The 25,535-nt window shown below is 37.1% G+C and overlaps 1 protein-coding gene across 2 annotated transcripts; it reads right to left on the reverse strand.

The window, feature by feature from the left end:
• Nucleotides 1-299: 299 nt before the first annotated feature.
• LOC113468726 (putative neural-cadherin 2) lies at nucleotides 300-25,236 on the reverse strand. 2 transcript variants are annotated; one of them, XM_026825841.1, is made up of 2 exons: nucleotides 24,654-25,236; nucleotides 300-680 (listed from the first exon to the last, which is right to left on the reverse strand). In XM_026825841.1, the coding sequence occupies exons 1-2, from the start codon at nucleotides 24,820-24,822 to the stop codon at nucleotides 418-420; spliced, it is 432 nt and encodes a 143-aa protein (XP_026681642.1). In that variant the 5' UTR covers nucleotides 24,823-25,236; the 3' UTR covers nucleotides 300-417. The 2 variants fall into 2 exon arrangements, with proteins under 2 accessions (XP_026681642.1, XP_026681643.1); XM_026825842.1 differs by lacking the exon at nucleotides 24,654-25,236 and adding an exon at nucleotides 22,793-22,849.
• Between the last annotated feature and the right edge of the window lie 299 nt (nucleotides 25,237-25,535).

Consider the following 25,535-nt stretch of genomic DNA (forward strand, 5'->3'; position numbering starts at 1 on the left):
TGAAAATTTCGGACAAACACTGCAAGGAGAACGACCGCCAAGTTGTAAATCTTTTCATTTGACCACAAAAAAACTTTCCCCGGTTTATCTCTTGGAAATTTTCACATCTTGAAACCTTTCCTTTTCTTACTATGGACATCAGAAAAAAGGTTTGGAAAATGTCCCTGTCGTAAACAAAGCTGACCTAAAGCTACCTCAATGGTAAAAAAAAAATACAACACGGTCTAACAAATAAAGGTCTAACACCGGAAGGAAAGTGATGGGTTGGAAGTTTAAGAAGCAGAGAGGAACCTTACAACACGGTCTAACAAATAAAGGTCTAACACCGGAAGGAAAGTGATGGGTTGGAAGTTTAAGAAGCAGAGAGGAACCTCCTGATAAGAAAATACAAAAAGCCCATAACTTAGGACATGCCCATCAGTTCAGAAACATTAACCTTTGAAAGTTTGAACCACTATACGAAGGGAAATATGTATATGTATATAGTATAATGTATAATCCACACAAAAAAGGATAAAATTTGAAAAGTGACTTACATTCATCGTGATCCTTGGCGGTAACTGTAAGGACGGTGTGCTGTATATCTTCATTCTCATCAACCTCTGCCTCGTAGAGAGCCTTGTCAAAGTAGGGAGGGTTGTCGTTCTTGTCAGCAATACCAATACGAATGAACTTTGTCACTGAAACACAAGAAAAACAAACCGGTTAGACGATTACCTTCGATGAAATTTGCCATTTCCTTTCCAGTATTTTGTGAAGTAGAAGAAATTGAAGGTTCCACCCCGCAGAATCAGACGTTCCAGAAGAACGATCAAATTGGGAAATACATTTGGATTTAATAGTTCTTATATTCATCTGGATATAATAGTTATATCTATATATTGTACTTTGCCCTTAATAGAAATAAATAAATAAGAAATGTAGGTCTTTTATTACTGGATGGTCTCTTTTATGTTATACCTTTTTCAATGGTCAATAAGTTTTTCAAGAAATAGCTAGGGTTGAGAGGGAAGGTAAAATGTGTAGCCAAAACCAAATGTCAGCCCAAAGCGATCACCCTAGTTAGGGCTGATTGAGAGGCTGACGAAAAAAGGCCGACCCCGTCTATACACGGGAAAAGGTGAAGAAAAAGAATAAGTTTCTTAAGAAAGTCTATATTGAGATCTGATCTCAATAGGTACAATAAAACGCTTGTTTAGACTCGCCCGAAGGAATTCGGAGACAAAAAAGAAGAGAAAAATGCTAAAGATATGTAAATAGAAATAAACTTATCTAGATTATAATTAGATTGTTATTTATATCTCTATTTACTCTTTTTTCAAGAGGATTTTTCGGTGGAAGTAGAGAGAGGAGGGTCATAACTCCCACCATAGAACAAAATAATAATTAAAACATTGTCGAGACAATGTCAAGATCATCTTGCGTGTTTCAGCTGTCAGCTGAAACTTCTTATGCTGACGATGATGTCGATGACTACTGAGTAGATAAACTGACGAGACCACGATGTCCCTAGTGAGGATTACTGGGATAAGCTTGCAATTCAAGTCCCAGACCCTAGACGCTACAGCAGTATAAGGGACGCGAGGAGGAAATATGAGAAAAAGAAAGGATGAGAGGGAGAGAAAATTGGAAAATTGTTTTTATCAGGTCATTGCTCACATTCACAATCTATAGCTGTTTAATCCTGCTTTCTCCTTCTCCTCGTATCCTTCTGTTAGATGTTGGAGGACGAAGAGAGATAAGGACAATCATTATAACCTCAATTCCCTCGTCATTTTGTTATCATCACGAGAGAAAGGAGGAGGGGAGGAAGAGTGGGGGAGGAGCGAAAGAAAAATTCTCACCACAAAGTAACAGAGGAAAGTCCCACAGCTTACACAACAACAAGCTAGCGAGCTACAGAGATACGTACTAGGAGGAAGGTATACTGTAATCCTCTCGAGTATTCGCACAAAATACAAGACTTACAAGAATAGAAAGAACACATAAACACGAACCTTGTTTCTGGGAACAAATAAGAGGAATGCCTCAGGAGTTTTCAGCGTACGTCTCATGTCTTCCTGCGTGTCTTTTCTTCCCTTCATTCAAAATTCATACAACAGGAGATCCCTGAATGAAACCTTACTCAACTCCCTTAATAGAACAGAAATGTGCCTCTTCCCCCTGTGTGTCCCCGGAGTGGTATTATTTCCCAACAAGACAGCCAATAGGGGCTACTACGTGGATCTTAAATCTACTATCGTGTTATATGTGCAACATTTCATGATTTATTAACGAAATTCACAACTCTAGTTTTCGAAGGATTCCACTATCTCAGCCGTTACATGGTCGAGATTATATGCGGATTAGTTTCTTCAGGAAATGATGTATTCCAAATCCATCCCACGTCATGTTTTCCCCAGAAACTCACAAGAAGGAAAATACCGAAGAACTTAAATCAGACACATCAAAATTGTATTAAGGATTTAAAAGAAACACCAAGATAGGGGAAAGAAGAATTTTGCAAAACAACAACGGAAAGATTTTTTCCCCAAAGTTTTACTTTGGAATATTCGTGAATGTTATACTACCGAAGAACTTAAATCAGACACATCAAAATTGTATTAAGGATTTAAAAGAAACAGCAAGATAGGGGAAAGAAGAATTTTGCAAAACAACAACGGAAAGATTTTTTCCCCAAAGTTTTACTTTGGAATATTCGTGAATGTTATATTGTTAAGCAGTTTGCTGACTGACACAGTTAGACTGACTTGCTGTTCCAGACTTACTGCTTGCATCTTGAGCTGATATCTCCGGGGTAGAATACATCCGATGCACACGATGAGCATAAATCATACAACTTGTACCGAACAAAATTATGAAACAAATTACAAACCAGAAAACTGATGAAATATGTTGGGAAAACTAAAAACGTAGACTAGAATGAATCTCAAGCAAAACAAAATTATGAAACAAATTACAAACCAGAAAACTGATGAAATATGTTGGGAAAACTAAAAACGTAGACTAGAATGAATCTCAAGCAGACTACGTGAAGTTTTAAATAAAGAAAAGCAGTCATGGAAGAACAAGAGATGACGGAGAGAAAGCTGAGATGAAGTATTACCATATAAATGGGATGGATTATTAAATACTCAAAGTGCATGCATAGCTCATAATGCGAAAATAACTCAATCACTGACGGGACGTGATCCAGTTAAGAGCATTCACGCTGTTGATACCTCGAATCAACTTTCGAAAGAACCGCAGAAATTCCAAACTCGCTAAACACAAAAAATAATACCAAAACAAAAGCTTCAGAATAACGCACGAATATGTTTAGGTAGTGGGCTAGCGGGTATCCTTGGCAAAGTGATTTCAAAATAAAGAGAAAATGAAAAACATTATGCTGGAAATACCTAATAATTAAAGAAATAGGAGAAACTGTAAGAAACATTAACAGGTAAAGGAAGGCTTGAAAGTAAAGTAAAAAGCTTGGAAAATGAGTCAGCTCATAAGGCGAAAATAACTCAATCACTGACGACGGGACGTGATCCAGTTAAGAGCATTCACGCTGTTGATACCTCGAATCAACTTTCGAAAGAACCGCAGAAATTCCAAACTCGCTAATAGCTCATAATGCGAAAATAACTCAATCACTGACGGGACGTGATCCAGTTAAGAGCATTCACGCTGTTGATACCTCGAATCAACTTTCGAAAGAACCGCAGAAATTCCAAACTCGCTAAACACAAAAAATAATACCAAAACAAAAGCTTCAGAATAACGCACGAATATGTTTAGGTAGTGGGCTAGCGGGTATCCTTGGCAAAGTGATTTCAAAATAAAGAGAAAATGAAAAACATTATGCTGGAAATACCTAATAATTAAAGAAATAGGAGAAACTGTAAGAAACATTAACAGGTAAAGGAAGGCTTGAAAGTAAAGTAAAAAGCTTGGAAAATGAGTTTTCTTGTATGGAAGCATGGAAGGCGGTGGAAGGTGGCAAAAGGACTATTTTCAATTTGTAATGGAAGTGAACAAATAAATAAGAATTATGGCCACTTGCACACTTTCGGGAGCTTAAAAATAAATGTCACTTTGACCTTACCTTTCTTTGCACAATAAAACTTTTTTTCTTGCCTAAAACCTTTTATCGGTGTTTTTTAAAGAATTTTATGGGAAAGCGGGCGGCCGGATACAACTTTACACTGATTACAAAAACGAAAGGAAATACAAGTAATAATAATTATACTGCCCGGATACTCTCTCACAATTAGTGTTTATTTTTCTAGATGTAAATAAATAGATGCAGTACAACTCCAGCAGTAAACCTTTGATTTCCTGATGCAGATGGGAAAAAAATCTGCGCCATTTCGTGTTTATGATCCTAATTTTGTTTGGATTTTTTCCTCATTACAAGGCTATTTGCTTTTAAAGGATCAAAGTAGAGTGCAGACCTTTCACTGGCAAGAGGATTGCTGAAGAAGAACTCAGAGAACAACCAACACAAACACACGTATGTACTCATCATCCACAAGCCGCGCGCTGATTCTTTTGATCATGAAAACTAAAGCTACCTACTTAATGCAATAATGAGACATTAAAGTACCAAAGTACTTCACCAGCCATGATAATAACCAGCCAAGGGAAAAAATACGGCAAACAAGACCCGAGACGAAGAAGAATAGGGTGCATTGTTGTATAATATCAGGTTCTGTTTGCCAAAAGCTTAGATGATTTTTTCAAAAGGTAATCCGCAAAATTACAAAAGCTTTCACGATTGCAAACAATCGAAGATAATAAGTAGCATCAGATAAGGAACCAAGTATGTACTATGGTAACTATGGCATCTCCACTAGAAGAGTGATTGAATCAGAATGAGGCACAGGATGTTGGAAACAGACACTGAGGTTCCCGAACTCCTATTTGAATTCGGAAACAGGAAAAATGGTTGACAATAAGGAGCGCGGGTATAGATAAAACACGGTGTAGCATAAAATGTGATAAGGGAGGTTACGAAGAGAACTCTAGGGAAATGTAGTTTTCAATTTCAAAGCTGTTTCAGTTGTTGGAATTGAAAGTCACTATTTTCATTTTGTTTACCCAGTTTTCTAGGAGTTCGTCTGTCGATGTCGCTCATTGAATATTTTATCTGAAGCGTGGTGTAGGCCTCTGCAAAAGTCTCTCTATTACATAATTATTGGGAATCAGTTTGTAATGCAGAAGAAATATCAGAGCCAAAGACAAAATTAACACACACAAAAATAGAACAGAAACGTTGTCACATCCATTAACAGCCGGAGATGTAATCCCCTCGAACTTGTACCTACTAACCTCGCAAAATCTACATCACGTACAACGTGCTATTACAATACAAGAACCCTCTCAGCCGTAGCCCTGAATAAACCTCTCCCAAAGGCACAGGTGTCCGTTCAGGCATAACCTCTTCCCTTTCCTTTACCAGACATATTCCAGAGTAGAAGATCAGTCGTTCTCAAACCATCGCATCGCTCTTCAGGGCATACATAAGCTCTCAAATCCGAAACCGTGTGATCAAGTTGAACTTATTCTCAGTGCCGAAAGAAGGTTTCTGTGGTTTTGATTGTTAGGCTATAACAAAGGAACACGATGAATTTTCAATGGCGATAATCATCGATGTTTGATTGTTTGGTGTGTTGCACTGTTTGGACAAGAATTAGATGTTGGAAAATGAAACTTGATGGTGCGTTTCCACTCACTCGGCATTTGCCAATCGGCATCATGTGTTTCCATTTAAACAAAAAATAGAAAAAGATCATGCCGATCGGCAAACGAAAATATTTCGTCTCTCGCGATTTTTTTGAGCAAGACAGGAATTTCTCACCCAACCCATCCCGCCCGCTCTATCCCACGTCATCCTTCCAGGCGTGTACGCCAAAAACGAAAATTTCCGTCAGAGTCATAATAAATATTTACCACAAAAGGGAGGGCAGGGAAATGAGAATCTCTTGCTGCAGAGAGGAAGGTGAGAAGGAGGAAACAGAGAGAGATGAGAAGGATGAGGAAGAGAGGAAGGTGAGAAGAAGGAAGCAGAGAGGGAGGTCCCTGTGGAATTTGTCAATGTGTTGAGAGAAACCTATTTTGAATGCGCGCAAAAGGTTCGGCATGTCAGCTTGCCATGGGTCCCTTGAGATCTGAAGCGTGGAAAATATTGAAACTGTCATCGACATTTTCTTTACCACGACAGCATAATCAGTACATAGCAATAGCACATACTTACACATAGTTAGGTATCTCTACATAACATTGTATCATAATAATTTCTGCAAAAGCTAATGGTTTTCACCTTGTCGAATTCCATGGCAATTTGACAAATTAAATGTAACTTTATATTGCTAGATTTTGGTCTAGCGTTTCTTGGAGTGTCCTACTGTTGCTTATTCAGAATATTCAACATTTCAAAAAACGGAAAGTTTCCAAACACTTTTGCCGGAGTTTTGGAGCCTTCGTATAATGAACAACAACAACAACAACAACAACAACAACAACAACAACAAGAGTACTTGAACTTTTAAAACAAGAGAAGAGCAGGGAGCAACGGTGTCAAGCATATTACAACGAGCTCAAAAAAAGTTCAAAATACTTGTGCATTATTAAAATTATTGCGAAACAATGATAATTTCCAGAACAACATTTCCAAACGCCTCCTGTTCTCCTCCATTTTAACTTTTCTTGTAAGTCTTGTAATTTAACGCTAATACTGTTGAGGAATTTGATGGCGCGGCGTTTTTTGAAATAATAATACACATCAAACCAGAGATACTGTACAGTTCTGAAGTACAAAAAGAACCACCGATGACAAAATAGCGAGCCGGATAACCTGTATTGTACAATCTTTGTAAGTTAGCCTTGAATTTAACCTTATGACATTTTCGCCGTTCACAATCATATTACGGGAGTAATGGACGTTTTTTCTTTTTTGCACGTTTTAAAAATCCAAAACTTTTCGAGAAAAGTTCATTTTTGCTACCAGCAAGATATTCTTTTCCTCCCACCTGTTTTTTTTTCGACAAAATTTAGTGGCAGAGCTACCTTTTCTAGTTCCTTACTCTTTTCCCCGTAAGAGGGGGCGGGGTTAAAAAAATATCCCCGTGACACATTTGTTGAACAAATCTGTCGTACCCCCGTACATGAAATAGGTACAGGTTACGGGATCGCTTACGCTGCAAATGACTCACTCGATGTGCAATTTGAGAGAATTTTTCAATCCGAAAAAGGTAGAAAGGTTTAATTATTTTGGGAATGCAACACACCCCGTGACACATTTGTTGAACAAATGTGTCGTACCCCCGTACATGAAATAGGTACAGGTTACGGGATCGCTTACTCTGCAAATGACTCACTCGATGTGCAATTTGAGAGAATTTTTCAATCCGAAAAAGGTAGAAAGGTTTAATTATTTTGGGAATGCAACACCGGACAACCGTCCGAGGATTTATCATTTTTGTTTACTGTATTTCACCTAACTTAATTTCATATTACTCCAGCACCTGTCCTAGGCTGACGAAAAAAGGCCGACCCCGTCTGTACACGGGAAAAGGCGAAGAAAAAGAATAAGTTTCTTAAAGAAGTCTATATTGAGATCTGATCTCAATAGGTACAATAAAACGCTTGTTTACACTCCCCCGAAGGAATTCGGAGACAAAAAAGAAGAGAAAAATGCTCATAAAGAAGTTAAGCCTTTCGATGGAAAAATTAAAAACAATATAAGTCTGAAACAAAAGATATGTAAATAGAAATAAACTTATCTAGATTATAATTAGATTGTTATTTATATCTCTAATTTACTCTTTTTTCAAGAGGATTTTTCGGTGGAAGTAGAGAGAGGAGGGTCATAACTCCCACCATAGAACAAAATAATAATTAAAACAGGGCATATATAAGCTCTCAAATCCGAGAAACCGTGTGATCAAGTTGAACTTATTCTCAGTGCCGAAAGAAGGTTTCTGTGGTTTTGATTGTGAGGCTATAACAAAGGAACACGATGAATTTTCAATGGCGATAGTCATCGATGTTTGATTGTTTGGTGTGTTGCACTGTTTAGTACGGCCAAGATCAGGTAACCAGGAAGCAAGATGTCCCCATATTTTGTGGCACCCTGTTTGAGAACAGTCTGGACCTCATTGTTCGGAACTCTCTTCATAAGCTGTAGCGGACATAGTTTAGTACGGCCAAGATCAGGTAACCAGGAAGCAATATGTCCCCATATTTTGTGGCACCCTGTTTGAGAACAGTCTGGACCTCATTGTTCGGAACTCTCTTCATAAGCTGTAGCGGACATAGTTGTTAACTTTTCATATCTCCTCTCCCAATAAGTGGAAAATACGTTCCTTCTTTCATGCATTGTTGAACAGATTGAATTTTCCCGTTTTTTCTCCAAAATTTTCCACTTTCCACACAGCTTTGTATTTTTCATGATGAAAATTATTATTCCATTGAGTTTTCTTCTTTTTTGCTCTTGTCATTTCCTGTATTTTTGTGTTTCGGACCGAATGCTTTTTTCTATGGATTCCTTTTTGAGCTAGCTCCTTTGTTAAGTGCATGCTCTGCTCAGCTTGTACTATTCATATACATTATAATTAAATTCATCAATTGTTTTTCTCTTTGCACAAACAACTGTGGAAAAGGTTAATTAGGATAGCAATTTGTTTGGCCGGAATGCGGATCCACCTGAAAACACACATCCCCTGTCTAGACATAAACAAGGGTCCACAGGGGGGCATTCAAGTTAATAATTGTTTTTCTCTTTGCACAAACAACTGTGGAAAAGGTTAATTAGGATAGCATTTTGTTTGGCCGGAATGCGGATCCACCTGAAAACACACATCCCCTGTCTAGACATAAACAAGGGTCCACAGGGGGGCATTCAAGTTAAACTTTGCAAGGAATATTTCTAACGCGGTCCTCTGCGAATTGCGAGATTGCGACTATCATATCGAGAACAAGGTACCAGGCGGTGTAGCAAGACCTTTTCCTTTAGAAACCGAGAAATACACTTTATGCGGATGATGATCTTTGTAAGGAATATTTCTAACGCGGTCCTCTGCGAATTACGACTATCATATCGAGAACAAGGTACCAGGCGGTGTAGCAAGACCTTTTCCTTTAGAAACCGAGAAATACACTTTATGCGGATGCAGCAGATGATGATGATGATGATAATAAAATATTAATAATAAAATAATAATAAGAATACTCCTTTCAAAAGTATTAATTTATTGAGTTGGACTTAATTTTAAGTACGCCAAGTTAACTTTTTGATTTATCCACGATGCACGTAAACTACGTGTCTGTGTACTTACTTTAGCGGGGAGAGAGGGGAAAGCTGAATTTTGGGCATACAGCCAGCGCTCGATTTTTTTAAAGGAAAATCTCAAATTTAATAAAAAGCTTTATTTATTGCATGAGAGCGAAATGTGTTCACACTGGACGGTTGGAAGTGCGTTGCCCAAAGTCTGAAATGCTGCTGCATTTCTTCGCACCATAACAATTTTCAAGTGTGGATCAAACGCCTATTTTAGGTCTAACTTCTCGGGGTTTCAGTGGATGAATGAGTTACATTTATTTTCGAACCTCTTTCAATTTTATGGACTTTATTGAGTGCCATACGTTTTCCTCTAAGGCAAACAACTCCTAAGGGAACAAAGGATGGATCTATTTGTTCTTAATTTAGATCCTGATTCCTAATATTCACTTGTATACTGTTTGACCAAAACTTGTAAGGAGGGGATAGGAGGAACTCCTTTCACCCAACTCTCCGGCCACATTTCTCGATGGTCCAGTGTGCACTCGCCCTCATGACTGACAAAGTAGGAAAACTTTTGTTTTTTGTGATTCCACACTTGTATACTGTTTGACCAAAACTTGTAAGGAGGGGATAGGAGGAACTCCTTTCACCCAACTCTCCGGCCACATTTCTCGATGGTCACAACTCCTAAGGGAACAAAGGATGGATCTATTTGTTCTTAATTTAGATCCTGATTCCTAATATTCACTTGTATACTGGTTGACCAAAACTTGTAAGGAGGGGATAGGAAGAGCTCCTTTCACCAAACTCTCCGGCCACATTTCTCGATGGTCCAGTGTGCACTCGCCCTCATGACTGACAAAGTAGGAAAACTTTTGTTTTTTGTGATTCCATTTAAAGCTTTTAATGTCATAATTTCTAAAAAATATGATCCAAAATCTGGAACAGAACGAGCGGACCGGGGAAAAACTTAAATTATGTTTCTTCTGAGATATACCGTATTATACAGGGTGCATGTGACGAAGATCTTCTAATCCACACACATTTTCCTTTATTTATATTATAATAACTTCAAGAGTAGGTGCATGCCTCATATATTGGGTCAGTTAAGCTGGCCCGGCCATGTGGGAATTTCAGTGCCCTTAATGATTAGGCCGTTTGTGCAGTAAAAATCATTATTTGATTGGGTCAGTTAAGCTGGCCCGGCCATGTGGGAATTTCAGTGCCCTTAATGATTAGGCCGTTTGTGCAGTAAAAATCATTATTTGAAGTTTTTGACCACTCAATAACAGCAATCATTAACCGATCGGACTGTAAAACGGAGGCTACATTTTCACTTTCCTTATTCTATAGGAAGGAAAGTAATGTAATTTCAACTAAAGTGGATTGATCCCTCAATCGTTGGGACTGGCCCGGACTTAAGATACACCCTGTATACTCCTCGTGTAGAGTGTATACGGGTATCTGGTTGAGTTGTTATCTGTGTCGGGGAGGAAATGCAGGATCTGAGAGTCCCGCAGCTCCAGATAGTTCCCTTTATCTTGAACCATCTCTTTCAGCAGTTTATGTAGGTAGTTCAAGAAAACTCTATCCACTTAACTTTCAACTAACCTGCCCCCTCTCTAGAGATCCGACCCTCTCTGATATCTAAGTGATCCACGGCGAGACGAGAAATTTAAATGGAATTTTTTATCGTCTCATTGATAAAATATGATACGAGATATAAAGAAATGTACGTATGTACCTATGTCATTTTTGGACGAGAAATGGACAAGAAATAGATGTTGGAAAATGAAACTTGATGGTGCGTTTCCACTCACTCGGCATTTGCCAATCGGCATGATGTGTTTCCAATGTTTCCATTTAAACAAAAAATAGAAAAAGATCATGCCGATTGGCAAACGAAAATATTTCGTCTCTCGCGATTTTTTTGAGCAAGACAGGAATTTCTCACCCAACCCATCCCGCCCGCTCTATCCCACGTCATCCTTCCAGGCGTGTACGCCAAAAACGAAAATTTCCGTCAGAGTCATAATAAATATTTACCACAAAAGGGAGGGCAGGGAAATGAGAATCTCTTGCTGCAGAGAGGAAGGTGAGAAGGAGGAAACAGAGAGAGATGAGAAGGATGAGGAAGAGAGGAAGGTGAGAAGAAGGAAGCAGAGATTTGCTGCAGAGAGGAAGGTGAGAAGGAGGAAACAGAGAGAGATGAGAAGGATGAGGAAGAGAGGAAGGTGAGAAGAAGGAAGCAGAGAGGGAGGTCCCTGTGGAATTTGTCAATGTGTTGAGAGAAACCTATTTTGAATGCGCGCAAAAGGTTCGGCATGTCAGCTTGCCATGGGTCCCTTGAGATCTGAAGCGTGGAAAATATTGAAACTGTCATCGACATTTTCTTTACCACGACAGCATAATCAGTACATAGCAATAGCACATACTTACACATAGTTAGGTATCTCTACATAACATTGTATCATAATAATTTCTGCAAAAGCTAATGGTTTTCACCTTGTCGAATTCCATGGCAATTTGACAAATTAAATGTAACTTTATATTGCTAGATTTTGGTCTAGCGTTTCTTGGAGTGTCCTACTGTTGCTTATTCAGAATATTCAGCATATTCTTAGCCTTGAATTTAACCTTATGACATTTTCGCCGTTCACAATCATATTACGGGAGTAATGGACGTTTTTTTCTTTTTTGCACGTTTTAAAAATCCAAAACTTTTCGAGAAAAGTTCATTTTTGCTACCAGCAAGATATTCTTTTCCTCCCACCTTTAAAAATAAATGTCACTTTGACCTTACCTTTCTTAGCACAATAAAACTTTTTTTCTTGCCTAAAACCTTTTATCGGTGTTTTTTTAAAGAATTTTATGGGAAAGCGGGCGGCCGGATACAACTTTACACTGATTACAAAAACGAAAGGAAATAAAAGTAATAATAATTATACTGCCCGGATACTCTCTCACAATTATTGTTTATTTTTCTAGATGTAAATAAATAGATGCAGTACAACTCCAGCAGTAAACCTTTGATTTCCTGATGCAGATGGGAAAAAAATCTGCGCCATTTCGTGTTTATGATCCTAATTTTGTTTGGATTTTTTCCTCATTACAAGGCTATTTGCTTTTAAAGGATCAAAGTAGAGTGCAGACCTTTCACTGGCAAGAGGATTGCTGAAGAAGAACTCAGAGAACAACCAACACACGTATGTACTCATCATCCACAAGCCGCGCGCTGATTCTTTTGATCATGAAAACTAAAGCTACCTACTTAATGCAATAATGAGACATTAAAGTACCGAAGTACTTCACCAGCCATGATAACCACCAGCAAACAAGACCCGAGACGAAGAAGAATAGGGTGCATTGTTGTATAATATCAGGTTCTGTTTGCCAAAAGCTTAGATGATTTTTTCAAATGGTAATCCGCAAAATTACAAAAGCTTTCACGATTGCAAACAATCGAAGATAATAAGAAGCATCAGATAAGGAACCAAGTATGTACTATGGTAACTATGGCATCTCCACTAGAAGAGTGATTGAATCAGAATGAGGCACAGGATGTTGGAAACAGACACTGAGGTTCCCGAACTCCTATTTGATTGAATTTGGAAACAGGAAAAATGGTTGACAATAAGGAGCGCGGGTATAGATAAAACAAGGTGTAGCATAAAATGTGATAAGGGAGGTTACGAAGAGAACTCTAGGGAAATGTAGTTTTCAATTTCAAAGCTGTTTCAGTTGTTGGAAAAGTACTTCACCAGCCATGATAATAACCAGCCAAGGGAAAAAATACGGCAAACAAGACCCGAGACGAAGAAGAATAGGGTGCATTGTTGTATAATATCAGGTTCTGTTTGCCAAAAGCTTAGATGATTTTTTCAAATGGTAATCCGCAAAATTACAAAAGCTTTCACGATTGCAAACAATCGAAGATAATAAGTAGCATCAGATAAGGAACCAAGTATGTACTATGGCATCTCCACTAGAAGAGTGATTGAATCAGAATGAGGCACAGGATGTTCGAAACAGACACTGAGGTTCCCGAACTCCTATTTGATTGAATTTGGAAACAGGAAAAATGGTTGACAATAAGGAGCGCGGGTATAGATAAAACACGGTGTAGCATAAAATGTGATAAGGGAGGTTACGAAGAGAACTCTAGGGAAATGTAGTTTTCAATTTCAAAGCTGTTTCAGTTGTTGGAATTGAAAGTCACTATTTTCATTTTGTTTACCCAGTTTTCTAGGAGTTCGTCTGTCGATGTCGCTCATTGAATATTTTATCTGAAGCGTGGTGTAGGCCTCTGCAAAAGTCTCTCTATTACATAATTATTGGGAATCAGTTTGTAATGCAGACGAAATATCAGAGCCAAAGACAAAATTAACACACACAAAAGTAGAACAGAAACGTTGTCACATCCATTAACAGCCGGAGATGTAATCCCCTCGAACTTGTACCTACTAAACCTCGCAAAATCTACATCACGTACAATGTGCTATTACAATACAAGAACCCTCTCAGCCGTAACCCTGAATAAAACTCTCCCAAAGGCACAGGTGTCCGTTCAGGCATAACCTCTTCCCTTTCCCAGACATATTCCAGAGTAGAAGATCAGTCGTTCTCAAACCATCGTATCGCTCTTCAGGGCATACATAAGCTCTCAAATCCGAGAAACCGTGTGATCAAGTTGAACTTATTCTCAGTGCCAAAAGAAGGTTTCTGTGGTTTTGATTGTGAGGCTATAACAAAGGAACACGATGAATTTTCAATGGCGATAATCATCGATGTTTGATTGTTTGGTGTGTTGCACTGTTGCACTGTTTAGTACGGCCAAGATCAGGTAACCAGGAAGCAATATGTCCCCATATTTTGTGGCACCCTGTTTAAGAACAGTCTGGACCTCATTGTTCGGAACTCTCTTCATAAGCTGTAGCGGACATAGTTGTTAACTTTTTATATCTCCTCTCCCAATAAGTGGAAAATACGTTCCTTCTTTCATGCATTGTTGAACAGATTGAATTTTCCCGTTTTTTCTCCAAAATTTTCCACTTTCCACACAGCTTTGTATTTTTCATGATGAAAATTATTATTCCATTGAGTTTTCTTCTTTTTTGCTCTTGTCATTTCCTGTATTTTTGTGTTTCGGACCGAATGCTTTTTTCTATGGATTCCTTTTTGAGCTAGCTCCTTTGTTAAGTGCATGCTCTGCTCAGCTTGTACTATTCATATACATTATAATTAAATTCATTAATTGTTTTTCTCTTTGCACAAACAACTGTGGAAAAGGTTAATTAGGATAGCATTTTGTTTGGCCGGAATGCGGATCCACCTGAAAACACACATCCCCTGTCTAGACATAAACAAGGGTCCACAGGGGGGCATTCAAGTTAATCAACGTGCAGCATGGATGCTGTTTGGAGTGTTTGGACGGACAACCGTCCGAGGATTTATCATTTTTGTTTACTGTATTTCACCTAACTTAATTTCATATTACTCCAGCACCTGTCCTCGTTTTGAACATTTCAAAAAACGGAAAGTTTCCAAACACTTTTGCCGGAGTTTTGGAGCCTTCGTATAATGAAATTTCATGTTCTGACGAAGAACAACAACAAGAGTACTTGAACTTTTAAAACAAGAGAAGAGCAGGGAGCAACGGTGTCAAGCATATTACAACGAGCTCAAAAAAGGGAATGCAACACTCTTTCCATCCCGGTCGCGATTTCCATGATGGCATTCTTCGTCAAAGTACCTTTATCCTAGTGTGGAAGCGGAGTTCTCTACATATTGTTTGTTTTATGTGAATGCTATAGGGTGGAATTTTGCTTTACACGTGTGTTATTTATATGATATTATCTTTCACATATTATGGAATGTTAGGGAGAAAACATACAACATACAATGTACGTAGGTAATTCGTATCATATTGTTCAGGTGAATCATAATACCCTGCGGTTAGTTCTTAGCGACTAAAAGTAAACGTAATTAAACAGAAAAAATCCTTTTGAAATCCTTCCGCTGGCTTGTAGGCCTAAAGAAAAAAAAATATTAAGGGAAAAACTCGACCCGAGATATGTATAGTGTATAGGTACTCTTATTTTGCCTAAGGAATCAATATTAATTACTCACCAGGCAGGAAAGTGTTAAAAAAGGTCGCCTTTGTGTTGTGTGTGCCTATCTGCCTATAGCCTATAATGAAATGAAGTAGAGCACCAGACTACAGGCAGCTAATGAAGTTAAGCCCAAAGAAGGCAAGAACAACACAAATATCATATGCTCAACAATCTCTTGACATTAATAGAGAGAAGAAGCAAACAACAAATATGGTGGAGAAAGAGGAGGAGAGGGGTTTCAAGAAGGGGGGAAGAGAATAAAATTCCACTTGAATTTTTTTCCACATCAACTTTTACAACAAACCCCCCCCACACACACACACACACACACTTTAGGCCTCCAAGGCCTCTCATTCCCTGACTTTCAAATCTCGAGATCCATTAGAGATATTGTAGTTATTATGTTTCTGCCTCCCATTTCAAAGTGCCATATTATAATTATGAGGATTTTGCCCTCCTTCACAATGTTTCATTGGGATAGTTGAAATCCTGATGGTATATAATAGGCAGAGTAGAATCCTGAGGTTACTGTACTGCTGAAAAATTTCGATTCAGATTTGCTGAAACTTTTGATCAATACCGAAAATTTCGTACACAACCTAAAAAGACGCATCTAAAATAGTGAGAGTAATTTATATATAGGCAGAGTAGAATCCTGAGGTTACTGTACTGCTGAAAAATTTTGATTCAGATTTGCTGAAACTTTTGATCAATACCGAAAATTTCGTACACAACCTAAAAAGACGCATCTAAAATAGTGAGAGTAATTTATAGTCCTAGTTTCAACGTTTGCTTACAGTTTGACATCACTTGCGTATCATACTTAACGGATAGACACCTAAAGAGGAGCAAAAATAAATAAATCAAAACCCTGGGGGATCTTTCGAAGATGAAAAATGTGTCTAAGTTAATAAGAAAACAAATAATTTATGACCTCAAGAAGACTTCCCTTTTAGAGTTCATAATGTTGTTTTTTGACCCTTTCCTAAATCTTGACCATAACTCAACGTAACTCCTACAAGCTTGTACTTAAAGACATGTCTAAACGTTAAGATGAACTTTCTAATAGTAAGTATGTAGTTTGATGTAGGTGGTATATGAGAAAATTAAAACTATTGCTTTTTCCCTCAATCTCTTTTCTGTCGAGTCGACGAGAGTTTCGAATACGTGCTAAAAATAATAGCTACAAACCAGAAGAAAATCTTGCTTTACACTATTTGAATTTAGTTAGAAATGGGGCGTCCTAACCAAAGTGCAAGGAAAATTACTACACTGTTTAGAAAATGCACTGGAGTGTGTACCTATGTGACAGTTAAAATGGTTTAATGACTTTCATGTGTGTACTGTGGTGGTGGTGGTGGTGGTGGTGGTAATGGTGTTTGAATTTAGTTAGAAATGGGGCGTCCTAACCAAAGTGCAAGGAAAATTACTACACTGTTTAGAAAATGCACGGGAGTGTGTACCTATGTGACAGTTAAAATGGTTTAATGACTTTCATGTGTGTACTGTGGTGGTGGTGGTGGTGGTGGTGGTAATGGTGGTGGTGGAGAAGAATTTTAAATTATAATGAGTATTTGTATTTGCCTACATCATCCTCTATCACAAGTACATATTATCCCAGGAGACACCGGGGCAACCTCCAACCAACCAGATCAAAGTGACGAAAACAAGGTAAGGTGCTGAATTTTTAATGCTAAGGTACACACATATGAGGTGAAACTTTTGGTAATCTAAAATCCAATTAGGACGTTCATCGCCCAAAATGAAATTTCTACCTATTGTATTTTATCACAAAACTATGAGTTATGACCTTGTGTGATGAATTATTCAGCAGTGCACCAAATTTATGTAGAGCAGCATTCACGGGGGGAAAAAATGGTGTGCAGCACACTATCGTAAAACCTAGATTGGACACGTTTGGAAAAATCGTCCAGTCAGAGGCGAAAAGGTGCACCGCAACTTATTGCAAATGCAGTTGAAACATCAGCACAAGGCCCAAGGTTAACTGACCATCATTATCACGTTAGAAATAATTAAAATATACCTATTAGAAATAATTAAAACGCAATTTTCGAATGTGTACTTTTGTTTATAGCACACTTTGCTAGCAGATATCGACATGAGAAAATAAATGAAAACCCAGCGAAATCCCTAAAACTATTTCTTGCAAAAGTTTTGCTCCATTGTGGACGATTCTCCACGAGTACAATTTACATTGATTTTACATTAATCTCTATCAAAGACAAGGGGGACACCCCTTCCCCCTGCCCTCGCTTTCCTTCGGTGCATTTTTATCAAATTGAAATGCGAAAAAAGAACATAGTAATATACAGTCTTGTTTACCATGTCACGTATACGGTGCTGTTATTGTTCTAGAATCCAGTAGCTATTAGGGGACGATATATCGTGATCGTTCATAGTTATTAGACTGAAATCCCATCCCGATAGCGACAAACGCAAACAAGAGTTTAGTATACAGAGTTGTGCGAGCATTTCAGGAGAAAGAATTATTGTTATGGGTTTGTTTGTGGAAAAAAAAACAGGCTCGGACGCGGTGGTTCAAACGAGAAAAGGGGAGAAAATTACGAGGACCTTGCCACCTTGCCTCAAGCCTCATTCTGGTGGAGAACAAGGTAACATAAGATACATGTCAGAAAGTCGAGCTCAAGGCGACGTAAAAGCCCCCGGGAAAAAAAAAACAGGCTCGGACGCGGTGGTTCAAACGAGAAAAGGGGAGAAAATTACGAGGACCTTGCCTCAAGCCTCATTCTGGCGGAGAACAAGGTAACTTAAGATACATGTCAACAAGTCGAGCTCAAGGCGACGTAAAAGCCCCCAAAAACTTTCCTCAAGAGGTGGAACTCCGAATCCCTAAAAATAATGAAATCCGAGAAGTATGCCAATGTAGAGCTGCCTTAATCGATCTCAAAAGTCAACGTGAAGTTTCCACAATAATAACCATTTTTCCAGCAAAAAAATAACAGAATTCTCAGAAAATTTATTGATCTTCGGCCCTGATAATGCCTTCTGTATGGGTAAAGGAACTGACTTACACAAAGCTCCAGTTAGTCAGGATCCCAATAACAAAGGCATTAAATATTATGAGCGGATACAGGATACAGACTAGGAAAAGAAAACATCCTTAATATAGCTTCATATGGTACTATTAGAGCTAAATGTATACAGGGTGTAAAAAAGGAAGTCTTAGAAACATGTTCAAGAAATATACACACAGCACAAGACCTATGCGAAATGATTAACACAGATGAAAGTCCATAATGTTGGGGTATATCCATCATAATACGATTCATAATATCTATGTATTTATTAAATTACAATGTTAATTGATGTTATTATCATGAATAAAATAAATTGCGAAATGATTAACACAGATGAAAGTCCATAATGTTAGGGTATATCCATCATAATACGATTCATAATATCTATGTATTTATTAAATTACAATGTTAATTGATGTTATTATCATGAATAAAATAAAAATACATTCTTTGGAGAAAAAAAAAAAAAAAGATTTGACGATCATAATTTGAGGAAGATTTAGGCACATGAACATTATTGTTGAGTATTTCATTTCAATCCCAGAATATCCAAATTACAAAGACATTATTCTCAACAATAACAAAACCATAAACGGCAGAAAGGCTTCCAAATCACCTCACGAAACCGTAGGAGTTTTAAAACCGCAAAATTCTACGCCACTCTTAAAACCACTCTGTCTGTACAAAAAACATGGATAGGAAAGATCACAAGACATGGAACTTGCTGGTGATTAACGTCTTTCCATATAATGAGAACAGTTCCAAACATAACAAGAAAACAACACGAAACAAAAGAAATTAATCTGGTAATGAGTGCTTGTTATCTGTTGACATGGAGAGAAAAGTTTTCGTACACATTCTATCTAACATCTATGTACACTATTTACATGTACATTACTTCAGTTCATACAAACATATAATGCTTTGTTTGTTTGTACATTATGGCAGAGGAAACAAGAAAACAACACGAAACAAAAGAAATTAATCTGGTAATGAGTGCTTGTTATCTGTTGACATGGAGAGAAAACTTTTTGTACATATTCTATCTAACATCTATGTACACTATTTACATGTACATTACTTCAGTTCATACAAACATATAATGCTTTGTTTGTTTGTACATTATGGGTACAAAATTAGAGGTTAAATATCTTCTTCCTTATAATCCTTAATGCCGCTATGAAGCGTCGGATATCCCGATCCATTCCCTAAATCGTCCTCCGTTTTGAGTGAGTTTATTTGCCTCTGTGTATGGCTTATTTCTTGCCATATTTTTTCTATTTTTCTTTATCAACTTATCATATCACCCATCATATCCTCGAACGACAATCTCAGTCTTCCCTTCTTTTCCCTGTGCTCTGCATTCCAATTCCAGGGGTCAAGTTTAAAACATCCATTTGCTCTAATAAACCATCACAAAAACGGATAAACTCCTCTCTCAATATGGACTATGGGTCACTACAGAAGTGAGGGGAACAAGGAAATACGCAAAAGGGTAAATGAGTCTTTTGAGAGTTGAACTTGAGGTAAATCCTGGCGGCATTGGGAAGCCTCCCATCAATATTTCTGAATAATGGGATGTCATATTGAAAATGAATAGGTTTCTCCCAGATGGGGAAGAAGGGAGGGAAATGGGACACAAGAGGTCAGGAGCTCTTGTGTTTAGTAGCGAACAATGGGGGAGCTCCTTAGCCTTATTCAAACAAGGTAACAAGCGGTCAACTATCCCCTATTATTCCGACTAACCAATAAACAAACGAACAAGGCATTTCTGACCCACAGAAACTCTGCTATGACCTGATAAATTCTCAAGTTAATGAGGATAGAATGTCTTGTTTCTTGATTTTTCGAAATTTATTTTAGTTTGTTGCTGATGAGAACTACGCGCTAACCAATAAACAAACGAACAAGGCATTTCTGACCCACAGAAACTCTGCTATGACGTGATAAATTCTCAAGTTAATGAGGATAGAATGTCTTGTTTCTTGATTTTTCGAAATTTATTTTAGTTTGTTGCTGATGAGAACTACGCCACTCGACAAAGGAAACCCCCCTGTTAAAAACTTTCGATTTTTTTTCTTTTTTTTAAATAAAATAACCGACAAGAAGAGCTAACAGACAAGCATGGATGAAGTATCCCTTCGATTTTACCTCGATACATTTCAATACTTTTTTTTTACATTACGATATAGCAAATTTTCCTTCCTCCAGGGCCTTTTCAAACTTTTGTCAACTTTTTGTCCCCTTTACCCCCTGTTAAAAACTTTCGATTTTTTTTCTTTTTTTTTTTAAATAAAATAACCCCGACAAGAAGAGCTAAAACAGACAAGCATGGATGAAGTATCCCTTCGATTTTACCTCGATACATTTCAAATTTTCAATACTTTTTTTTTACATTACGATATAGCAAATTTTCCTTCCTCCAGGGCCTTTTCAAACTTTTGTCAACTTTTTGTCCCCTTTGTAGCGGAGATGGTTGAATAATTTTGAATTCGTGCAAAGGCCAAAAAGTATCCCAGACCACACCATTTATCTTTTTTCTATCCCTGTGTCATCGTATCTTTTTTTAAAAAAATTTCACTATACAAATACAAATGAACCAACCCTTTTGTTTCTGAAATTAATTTCCTGAATTCGATGTAAATGGACAGCAAAGGAATGAGGGTTACGACATGAAACTTGTACTAAAAGCTATGTATCTGTTCCACAAGAATAATAAAATATTTTTAAAAAAAAATTCACTATACAAATACAAATGAACCAACCCTTTTGTTTCTGAAATTAATTTCCTGAATTCAATGTAAATGGACAGCAAAGGAATGAGGGTTACGACATGAAACTTGTACTAAAAGCTATGTATCTGTTCCACAAGAATAATAAAATATTGGGATTTCATCGAGACATTGAGATCACTTACAAAAAACATGGAACGAATTTTATTCAAATCTCAAGTGACTTCATTTATCCCTTCCAGCTCCTACTCAGTCTTTACAAAAATACCTTCTGTATTTCATCGCCAAGCATTTGCAATTTTAGAAGACTTCAGCTTGGGAATAAGGAAGAACTCGTGTACTCGGGGTATTCTCAATACGATCTGGTGTGAACATCACACGACTTTCCTTATCCTATTGAATGGTGCTCATTTGGGTGTTCTGTTGTAACATTTACAATATCGGAACGAATTTTATTCAAATCTCAAGTGACTTCATTTATTCCTTCCAGCTCCTACTCAGTCTTTACGTATTTCATCGCCAAGCATTTGCAATTTTAGAAGACTTCAGCTTGGGAATAAGGAAGAACTCGTGTACTCGGGGTATTCTCAATACGAGTAGCATCAAAATAAGCTCAAATTTCCACCACAAATTCTCTCCAAAAATAGTTTCTGAAATACAAATTTTCCGCCCCGAAACGCCAGCAATGAATCATATTAGTGGTAAATTTAGCCGGGGCTTAATTTGAGTTTGAACACTTGTATAATACACTCACTTAGGATATAGCTCGGGGGGGTTTACAGGCTTTTTAAAATGACCAAACGACTTAAAAAGTTTTATTATGGCCAAAGCTTTATGGGTGGACTGAGTAGTAAGCTTTTACAGGCTTTTTAAAATGACCAAACGACTTAAAAAGTTTTATTATGGCCAAAGCTTTATGGGTGGACTGAGTAGTAAGCTCGTTAGTATCAAAACGCAATTTTCGAATGTGTACTTTTGTTTATAGCACACTTTGCTAGCAGATATCGACATGAGAAAATAAATGAAAACCCAGCGAAAATAAATTTATTGTGGAAAAAAAAGTGTTTTTCTTTTTCAGACCGTGTACGAGAATCGTGGCAGAGGGTTGCTATTATGTTAGGTTATAATAAATTTATTGTGGAAAAAAAAGTGTTTTTCTTTTTCAGACCGTGTACGAGAATCGTGGCAGAGGGTTGCTATTATGTTAGGTTCAAAGGTCGAATGACTTGTTTTTTAAATCCAGGTAGGTAGTAGGCTAGTTTCAGTGTTGAACTTTCCTATCCATTACCACAGGGGTTGAATGTTCTGTGATGCCCAACAAATTGTTTTTTACGTTCCAAGATTTAAAATAATTCATGGAGATAATATTGGAAAAGTGAAGGAAAGCCCATCCATTGGCATTGTTCTAAATTAAATAGAAACGTAGACAGTGCGTTAGTTCCCACTTGCAAAGCAATTTGGAAATCAAGTTGAGTGAAAAATTGTCCCACTTAAGAGCAGTGAGAAGAAGCTCTCTGAAATCTGTCTCTTTCAGTGCAAAAAACATTTTTCAGATAGTAAAAATTGCCCAGATAACAAGTTGAAACTCTTGAAAGAAGATTATTCAACAGAATGACTTACCCAAATAAGAACTATTAGTAAGCACCCAGAGTACTTTGAGAGGATCAACCATTTGAAAAATTGCACCAACGTTCCAAGATTTAAAATAATTCATGGAGATAATATTGGAAAAGTGAAGGAAAGCCCATCCATTGGCATTGTTCTAAATTAAAAACTCCCGAGTAATATTTTAGAGGTACAAAAAGCGAAAGTATTACCTCGTCCACTTGGTCCAGTATATCATCTATTGCACTTAGTTTAAACCAAAACATACGAGCATTACTCCACGCTATTACAGAATAAAGTAGAGCATTACATGTGAAACTCGAGCATTTCATGTTTCCCAGGGGTATAGTTGAAAGCATAAAGACCATGTGATATTCTAAGTAGTATGTGTATGTTCTGTTTAGGGCTAAATGTACGACGCAACGCATGATATATGGTTTAGTGCCTCCAGAAAAGCAGACGTAACACAGACCTCCAAGAGCCGAAAGATATCCAAGGTCAATTGGGAAAATGGAAATGAGTAACTAGAACCCAGGCCTTGGTCTCTTTTCTTTCCTATGGAATTATTTATGAGCAGTACGCAGAGAGCTCTTTATTTCACAGTCTCACAACTTGGAGATCTCAAGCTGGTTAACAAAAAATTCCGTATGATTTAGAAATTGAAAGTCAAGAAATTAATAACGTTATTACTATAGTATTATGTACTATTCATCTATGTGTATTGTTATGTATACTCAACTTTATATAAGTCGAGAGTAATTTTGAGCACAAAGAAATTACAAGAACGGAAAAAACGAGATATTGCCAAATTGCCGATTCGTCAAATTCTCCTCTTAATAAACCATGAACTAAATTACCATTTTCCCTGCTAGAACGATCCATCTTGTCTAATGAGCCAATTTAGTCTGTTTCATAGCGCAAACACGTTCTCTGTTTGTTTACTATCGGAGCAATATTAAATTTCCGTGAATTTATGTTCCCCCATTGTTCTACATAATTAGAGGCAAAGTAAGACTATCTGTTTTCATTAGAGCCTCCTATAACTTTCTGATTCTCACTGCCTCCATATGCCTGGCAAATCTCTCTTGGGTACCGTTTTGTGCGTAGGGTTACACTCGACGAAGGAAAAAGAATGCGAAGGAAGAAAAAGGCGAAATGAATAACTAAGAGATATTTTATTAGGAGTTTAGAAGTGCACAAACGAAGAAAAGACTGGAAATGTTCATTTCAAAACATTTAATTTGTGATATTTTCTGGATCAACCAACTTCACATGAGATAACGCTACGACATAACTTCAAGTTTCAGATACACATGAGGATATTGGGCCCACAAAACATTTTTTTTTTTTTTTAAGCTCTATAAGTGTAAGTTGGTTTGCGCGCGATTTATTTATTTATTAATTTCTAGTTCTAGTTTAAATTGCAGTATTTGTTCCACTGTTCTTCTGTCGACATTTATTGTTGGTGCATGCAGGTACACTTCATAAAACACCCTGTACAGGGTGACTTGCCTGCATTCTGAATTCTACATGGTTGCCAACTGCCTATACACTTTGCATATTAATGTGCATTTTGCTTACATCATCAAAATGTCTTGCAATTTTTACGTTCCAAGATTTAAAATAATTCATGGAGATAATATTGGAAAAGTGAAGGAAAGCCCATCCATTGGCATTGTTCTAAATGAAATAGAAACGTAGACAGTGCGTTAGTTCCCACTTGCAAAGCAATTTGTCCCACTTAAGAGCAGTGAGAAGAAGCTCTCTGAAATCTGTCTCTTTCAGTGCAAAAAAACATTTTTCAGATAGTAAAAATTGCCCAGATAACAAGTTGAAACTCTTGAAAGAAGATTAGGTATTCAACAGAATGACTTACCCAAATAAGAACTATTAGTAAGCACCCAGAGTACTTTGAGAGGATCAACCATTTGAAAAATTGCACCACACAGACATATTACATTATTTTTCAATGCGTATACTCTCACATTTATCACATACTTTAGTAGAATTATTTGGAATAGTAAATATTTGAAAAATAAAAACATAAAATAAATAGTGATTTGATTTTTTGGAGGTAACTAATAATGATTTACATCACATTATAATTGGTAATAAGGAAGTGGGATCAGGTATTTATTAAAATAATTGCTACATTAACGAGTAATTTCTTTGATCAAAAGATTGAAAGTGATTTACAGTACAAACTAAGATTTAATTAATTAAGAATATTTTACGAAATAAACGAGGAGGTTAACAAATTAGAAACCACATTCAAATAGTTTAACCATCATAATAAAGTTAATAATTAATTCTCAATTTATGTTATTAACCCGGGAAATATTTTCGTTTACGTGTGTGTTTATCGGGCGTGTTAAACTCACACTTTTTTTCTCGACTCAATTTTGAAATAATATCTGCGCGGGCGAAGAAGCTTACAACGACTGAGAGCCAAAGCTGGAGTTCCGAAATTATTTGCTGTCTCAGAAATGAAACTTTCCTGAAAAAAATTTTCGCCCTTTTTTTTCTTTCGAGATAAATGATTGCCAGAATAAATTGAATCATGGGTATACAAACGTAAAAAAAAAAAAAAAAAAAAAACTTTGACTAAATACTTGAACGCATCATATGGAATTAATCAACGAAATTGATTACTCTTTGGGGTAGATCATTTGCATTGGGTGGGTGTACGAATATATATTTCAATTTCCTACTTTCTATTTGAGTTCATTTAAAGTATTGATCACAGAATGTGAAATTT

The sequence above is a fragment of the Diaphorina citri genome, unplaced genomic scaffold, assembly GCF_000475195.1.
Source record: "Diaphorina citri unplaced genomic scaffold, Diaci psyllid genome assembly version 1.1 scaffold825, whole genome shotgun sequence".
Lineage (NCBI taxonomy): Eukaryota > Metazoa > Arthropoda > Insecta > Hemiptera > Psyllidae > Diaphorina > Diaphorina citri.